Here is a 7591-nt window from a genome sequence, read left to right as displayed (position 1 = left end):
TAAAAAACAATGGGAAACTTTTACCATCATACCACGGATTGCAATGGCCGCCTCCATATGTCCTAGTGAAGGCTCGCATGCCGCCCTTAGCCGAACACCCTTTTCTACAACAAGGGCTATGTTTCTGAGATATATATGATGTTGTAATGGTCTACGACAGGATCTATGTTTTGCAGCAAAATCTTTGTTGCAGAAATTTTCTGCTACAAGACCTTAGTTGCAAAAAAAAAAATTGCAACATTTTTAAACAAAACCGTCATTGCAAAAAAAATCTGCAACAAAACATGTTGCAGAAGTAGTTTGCAACAAGACATCTGCTGCAATGGTGAAGGCGCACTCCATGCACCAGATCCAACAAGACCTCTGCTGCAATGGTGAAGGCGCGCTCCATGCACCAGATCCAACAAGTCGTGACTGGGCCGATCTTTTAAAAAGATTGGCTGGCGGATGCGTAGCACGCCCCTTTTTTCTACTACATTTCATAAAAAATCTAACATCCACCCCAACCTCTTATTAAAATTCCTTTCTTTTTCACGTGGCATCATCCAACACTCCATGCTAATCCCACAAGTATAAGATTCAAGTGGGTATGGCACTCCAAGCCTATAGTTTTCCTATTCTTGTGTTCTCAAAATCACATTTTCTGTTCCTGTGTTTTCAAAATCTTGCGAATAAAAAGCCCACAAATGATCTGGAGAACCATCTGGAACTAGGCATCAAGAGATGTTGACACTACGGACTAAATATCATGGCAAACTGGCAATCAGATAGGTACAAGTTTCACAAGCATGAATCGACCACAGAGACATTGGTGGCTAGTCTAAGGGCCTGTCAAGGACAAACAGCTTCTAAGGAAAATGAAATGCAGACCTCTGCACATCACCAGCCGATAAATTCACCGGTTGAATTGAACCATCCTACTGCTGCATCATTGCCGATCAAAGACATCTTTGCAAGTAAGCAAAATCACTCGAGCCATGAATCAGGCAAGAAGCTCTCCTAACGGCACGATCATCAGCCGCTTACTTGAATTATCCTGTGACAGGCTTTGACATTCTTCCTCGTCTCAGGAAGCCACTTACATGGAAGCCTTTGCCGCGTCGCTGACCATACGAGTTAGGGCTTGGACAACTTCGGACATTGGTGGCCTGAATTCTGGCTCAGGCTGCACAACAAGTTCAGGTCAGTCACACAGCTCATCTTAGTGTAAACGATGATATCAGATACACCAGATCACACAAATATTACCTGAATACAGCTGCCAATGACATCAGCGAAACGCGACAAAGCCTTTTCAGAACATTGTCCTCTAATCAAAGGATCTACCATCTTTGATATGGCATCAATATCATAAAGCTGAGTAGAGGCCCATCGCACCAGATGTTGCTCAGCACGTGGACGGGAACTGCAATTCCATTATATGGGGAAAAAATATTAAGTTCAAATTCATGGGAACTCATCTGCAAGCAAAACAACCATGATTGATGAGTGTGAGAAGTAACTGGCACGGGGATTGCTTACCTGTCATAAGGTTCACGTCCTGTTAGAAGTTCCAACATAACGACGCCAAAGCTGTAAACGTCGCTTCGATCACTGAATGATCTGGATTCATGCACTTCTGGGGCTTCATAATGGAACAAGGCATGCAAACTGCCAGATAACTGACACCCAAAAGAGTACAAGATTTAGGAATGAGTAAAATAATAAAACCAAGCTCTTTTTTCTCATCTATCACAAGTTCTTTGGTTGCCATGGTTGCTATATGACAAGAATGTTCTCTTCCAAATCCTAAATTTCGCAGAGAATCTTTAGACTAGCCAGAAGAACAGCAACCAAAGGAAATAAAGGCACGAATGACACAGCAGAGGCACCAAATCATGATTTACACATGCATAGCTATGTCTATGCCTAGACAGTCTAAATTAGTGAACATATATGTAGTGCATTTAGGTTCCACAAACAGCAAAAATGTGCAATTCTAGAACACTGTACATATATATAATCCAGCCCATGCCAATGATTAATACCCCAAGTAATTTGACATGTGACATGCTTCTTTTCTTCATTGTAGATCAGCATGAGACTCTCTAGATCTTTCTCTCCATAACTAATGTCAGCCTTCTAGAGATATTGCTGTAGCACATAATGGTGATTCATAACATCTGAAGTTCCGCGACAACCTCAAGAGTTCTGCAAAATACAATGCTAAAATATTTTCACCATTATTTACCTGAGACAGCGATGCAAGTCCACACTCGGAAATTTGGACTGCCAAAGTGCTATTAAGGAGAACAACAGATGGTTCAAAATTTTGATGTACAAGTGGTGGTTGACGGCCATCATGAAGATATCTGCAAATCAACATATAAATGTCATTTTCAGAGTCATATTTAAAAACTGCACACGAGTCAGAAAATTTACAGCAATTATTTCTGCTTACTGTAATGCCTTTGCTGCTTCCACAGCAACTTGGAGACGAGCATTCCATGACAATGCGTTGCTGGGTTCATCAACATAATGGAGTTCGTCATGTAGAGTCATCTTACTACAATGCTCGTAGACAAGTAGCCGCTGCTCAAACTCCGCACAGTATCCCACAAGCGCAAGTATATTAGGATGACTTAGTTCTGAAATGTTCACAACTAGTTCTAGAAAGACATCAACTGGTACTCTTGAGTTATCAATGTCAATCTTCAAAACTTCTAAAATCTGCAAACCGAGTCAATATTGTAAGTGTAGAACTGATAATGGCATCACCAACGCAATCTTACTATAGTAACTATCTGAATGTCTTTTTTAAAGTGTGTACCTCTCCATCAGGAAGTTCCGCCAGATATACTTTACCAAACCTGCTATCTCTTATCAAATTTTCTTCACTGAAACTGTTGGTATATTGTTGAAGGGATGCAACAGAGAAGGACTTGACAGTAGTTCTAAGATCTATCTTCCCGAGTGAAGGTACTCTCCCCTTTTTAGTACGAACACTGGGACTGACAGTGGCTTTTTCAGTACGCGGCGCAACAGACTGCGGAAGACGCAGTGGTTCTTCCACAAAATCATCAGATTTTTCCATATCAATAACATGCTCCTTTTGTTTCTTCGTGATCACCCCAGGAATAGCTGTTACGTCAGCATTCTGGTTAACCTTCATATACCGAAATCTATGATGTACAGTATTTTATTCAGTTGTCTTTTACCTCTCATCGGCGAATATAATGTAGCCTCCTTTTCCTTTGCGTTATAAGCAACATTAGTAGCTGTTACATACAACCTTCAAATGTCAGAGTCAATCTAGACGTGAGGAGCCGAGGACTGGCTAGCTACCATTCAGCCATGCCAGTGTTTTGTTTTAAGTGTTTTATACACTCAAATTTGCAAAGCAGTAAACTACAACACATATGGGCATTTACTAAAGTTGCTGCAACTCACCATTCATCGATGCATTGACTTTCAGCTCCTCACTTGTATTAGAAACCACATTTGAAGCTGCTGCCAAAAAATTCACATGTCAGTTCCAGGGGGAGGTATCAAGACATTTACAAGAACTCTTTTGCTTGATAAGAGAGCAGAATTAGGACCTTTCCCTACAGTATTCGTAGGTTTTACCAAATGTTCCTTTATTTCCGGCACTTCCTTGATTTTAGGCTCTCCAAGCCTCTGAGGTTCCCTTCCTATCTTGCTTTTCGGATGCACATCTTTCTTTGACTTCCTTTCTTTGTGCTTGGATACACAAAACATTACCATTAACACAATAACCACTGCTGATACCACCCCAACAAGAATGTATCCAACGAACTTGACTGTCCAAATAGTATGTTTTCCTGATGCTGGAGAACTTCCATTTGTCACATCAGGCGACTTTGTAGGTTCTTTTGAGGGGACATGCCCTGTTGAAGGTGATAGTGATGGAGATGGTGCTGGTGCAGCAGGCAGTGGAGATGGAGCTATGCTAGTATTAAATGGGTTGCCATCCCTCCTGCGTAGGAGAGCAAATTTTGTCAGCATAAACACAAGTTACTCATGAAGTTGTTAAATTGTTAGTACGAATAAAGGATAGAAGGACATCCTAGAAGAAGAGAAAGGGATAGAAAGGCTTGTCTTTAAACATGTCTCTAGTATTCCCAACTAGAGGCATGCAAACACAAATAATCAAGAACAATATCTCGATAAAAGAGGAGTGTCTTACTGAAAGTTTGGGACATTGAATAACTTCGTTGGCACAGGACCAGAGAAAAGATTATTCTGTATATTCCTGTCGAATGCAAAAGAGTTATCAGAGAAAGGGAGTAATCTACAAAGAATGAAATAGCAATTATTTTGTTCTTTTGAAACTTTCCAAAAAAAAAGAGTTGTCATACAAATCTTTCAGAGGGAGATCTTGCAGGACATTCAGGGTCCCAGATATTTGATTGTCTTGAATATGCCTGCGCCGATAGCAGATTTTCTTAAGTAGTTTGACACTAGCGCACTTTATCAATGAACTAGGCATAGATACTCACAGGGTAGTCAATGCTTTTAAGTTTCCCATCGAAGGCGGTAATGGGCCAGTCAAGTTGTTGGAAGAAAAATCTCTAATGAAGAAGGTTGATTGACGATTGTCATTGTTATGAAACATCGAACAACAACTAATGCTATCATGTAAACCATTAGAGAAGTCAACGCGCTCTTACAAATTTATAAGTCCAGTGAGTGCTGAAAATACATCTGGTATGTCCCCAGACAAACGATTGCTGCTGAGGGACCTGCAAAGCAAAAGAACACAAAGAGGGGCAGTTTGAGAAAATAACCAGGAAGTTTTAACTTTCTGAGAGCTGGTGGTCATGCATTGGTAATAGTATACTTACATGTCTGTCAAAAGTGTAAGCGTCGACAATGTACTTGGAAGGCTCCCACTTAGCTGGTTTCCTGAGAGGAAACTATGATTGACAGGAGAAGGATTAGTAAAGAAATAGCTACGCAAGTGGAGTGGAAGAGCAACAGAATGCTCGAATGGACATACAAGCGCTGAAGTGTGACCGGTAGATTATCAGGTATGGTTCCACCAATATTGTTGTTGCTAAGTTCTCTGCATAAACCAAGAAGTGTTATGCGATGACTCGGTAGCATAGCGTCAGTTTAGGACCAAATAAAACGCAATCCCAAGCTCCACATGCAATCAACTTACAAGGTGATTATCGATGTGAAATTCGCAAGTGTATTCCCTAGCTGTCCACCCAAACTTATACCACTGAGAGTTCTGCCCAAGAAAAAGAAAAAAAACATCGTTCAGATAACCAAATAAAGAGCTCAGCCACAGAGAAAATCAAGCAACAACACAGCACCACTAGCCACATACATGGCGGTGATATTCGATGCCGCGCATCCAACGCCCTGCCAGTTTTCGACGCAAGGGTCGCCGCCATTCGTAACCCATCCAGGCAAAGACGGGGATCCAAGCGCCGTGTACAGGCCATTTATCGCGAACACTATTAAAACCAAATAAAAGAACACAGCATAAGGTATACTATACATAAGATTATTGCAAGAATAATAATATTGGTATTATCCCACGCATCATAAGAATAATCTGCGCAGTACTACAGGACATAAGTGTAGGTCATGAAAACATAAATAAACAATCTGGAACCCCTGGATGGCAGTACTACCAACTACTGGACCAAGAAGGATTCTAGGAGTAGTATTTTATACCGTCTTGCTCGTAAGTGTAGGTCAGCGAGAGCGGCAGCGCCGAGAGCAGCAGCAGCAGCAGCAGAACGGCGGCGCGAGAAGCCAGGGGCGGCGGCGCCACGCGCACCGAGCGTCTCATCGCCGCACGCGCATCCATGGACAAATCAATCCTCCGCCGCGGGCATCACCTGACCTGAAAACAAAATTTCCACCACGGATGCGGCCTTTAATCTGTAAAGCGGACGGCCAGATGAACGATGGATATGCATGAGTTTTCTTTCAAGCCCGGGAGAGATAAAGAAAGCAACAAACAAAAACGCACAAGGAAGTCACGCAATGCCGATGAGCGATTTTATTCTCGTTTCCTAACGGAAAAACGGGCCGAAATCCCGCAAGAAACCCGCCTGCGCCCCCGTCCGTCCCCCGAAAGAAACCTATTTTCCCCACCCAAGAAACAGAGCGCGGAGGCCAAAAGCAAAAGCGCCGAGGACGAGAAAGGAAGGGAGGATGCCTCGGATACCTGCAGATTCTCGCCGAACCTACGGCCGGCCGGCCCCTGGAGCTTTTGCCGCTTTATGGAGCCGCTCGCCACCGAAAGCCACCACCAGGCAGTGCGACCAGCGACTCGGCGAGCAGTGCGACTCGTCCCCCGCTTTCTGCGGGCGCGTTTAAAACTGCTGCTGGAGCTCGGAACGGAAGCCTTGGCCGCTAAGGATTTCGCTGGGGAGGAAGAAAGATGGGGCGGGAGTGGCTGGGCACGGGAGGGGGAGAAAGAGGACAGGGACGGGGCCGATGCGGATAGATCTACCGCTGCTGCAAATCCACCGCGGAGAAAGGGGACTGGGGGCCGGAGGCGGTCGGCGGCAAGCGGCGGGCGGATAAGCCGGGGAGCGTGCGCTGTGACTGCGAGAGCCGAGGGCAGCAGCTGGGGCAGGGAGTGAGTGAGGGAGGAATGAGCAAGAGGACAAGAGGCGCAGCGCAGCAAAGCAGTGTGGTTTATTTGAACCTATTTTGCGCTGCCAGCCGTGCCGTACAGTGGGCAGCACTGGGAATGAGCAGTGATGGCGATGGTGACGCTGGTTTAGAAAAATATAGATGCTTTGATTGGGTGCTAATGAAATGGGGAGGAATGGCTCGAGGGAACCAGGGGCAAAAGGTAGGGCTGTGGTTCCATCTTTAATTAGGCATGGCATGGCATCCGGTGCTCCTTTTGCACAGGGTCGTTGATAACGTAGAAAAATGCTGTGCTCTACGACTACGTATGTGTGGATATGAAGTGAGTGCTGTTGATTTCCATGTCACGTAAAGCCATTTTTTGGGACATTGGTGTTTGGTGCATATGAACTTATCTTCTTCTTTTTAAAAGAGTTAATTACACCTGGGGTACATAAACTTTCGCGGCGGTAACGGATCCATACACAAACAAAAAAAACCCATAAAAGTCATACATTAACTCTGATGCGGATTCATTTAGCTACAAAACGCATGCAAAGTGGACAGATGGGCTGCCACGCACACAATGGGGTCGGCCGTGTATGCATTTGTATCTTTGCAGTTATCCCCTCAGTTTACCGAGATTTAACCCGTGGCCATTCTCTCTGTATCCCAATCCCCTTCTTCAAATCCCTAGCTGCGAAGGCGACGCGGCCGGCCCGGTCGTGCACCATGGAGAGACGACGCGGTCGTGCGCCATGGAGAGGCGTTGGGAATAGTGTCTTCAACCAAGCCGGCGGCTCTGTCAACGGCGGCTTGGACCAAACCGACGGCGGCTCTGTCAACCAAGGCGGCGGTGGCGGCTCTGGCACCGGATGCGACATGGATGGCGAGTGGATAGTCACATCAGAGCTTAGTTTTGGCTCCAAAAAAGCGATGAAGGTATGTTCTTTCCTCGATTTTCTTGTTGTATTTCTTGTTTTTGATTTCA

General features: G+C 44.6%; 1 protein-coding gene across 3 annotated transcripts; it reads right to left on the bottom strand.

Annotated features, from left to right (window-relative positions):
• Window positions 1–724: 724 nt before the first annotated feature.
• LOC123188236 (protein STRUBBELIG-RECEPTOR FAMILY 3) lies at window positions 725–6667 on the bottom strand. Of its 3 annotated transcripts, none has more exons than XM_044600275.1 (19): window positions 6188–6667; window positions 5689–5860; window positions 5336–5465; window positions 5165–5236; window positions 5000–5065; window positions 4845–4916; window positions 4671–4742; window positions 4500–4571; window positions 4359–4424; window positions 4187–4252; window positions 3579–3976; window positions 3430–3489; window positions 3198–3257; window positions 2810–3120; window positions 2441–2709; window positions 2231–2351; window positions 1522–1661; window positions 1249–1405; window positions 725–1165 (listed from the first exon to the last, which is right to left on the bottom strand). In XM_044600275.1, exons 2-19 carry the CDS (start codon window positions 5822–5824, stop codon window positions 1079–1081), a joined length of 2355 nt encoding a protein of 784 aa, XP_044456210.1. In that variant the 5' UTR covers window positions 5825–5860; window positions 6188–6667; the 3' UTR covers window positions 725–1078. The 3 variants fall into 3 exon arrangements, with proteins under 3 accessions (XP_044456210.1, XP_044456212.1, XP_044456211.1); XM_044600277.1 differs by having other exon boundaries at window positions 3430–3486; window positions 6188–6657; XM_044600276.1 differs by lacking the exon at window positions 6188–6667 and having other exon boundaries at window positions 5689–5879.
• Window positions 6668–7591: the final 924 nt, after the last annotated feature.

The sequence above is a fragment of the Triticum aestivum genome, chromosome 2A (assembly GCF_018294505.1).
Source record: "Triticum aestivum cultivar Chinese Spring chromosome 2A, IWGSC CS RefSeq v2.1, whole genome shotgun sequence".
Lineage (NCBI taxonomy): Eukaryota > Viridiplantae > Streptophyta > Magnoliopsida > Poales > Poaceae > Triticum > Triticum aestivum.
The sequence above is the reverse complement of the archived record's forward strand: the minus strand, read 5'-3'. Positions and strand labels throughout refer to the sequence as shown.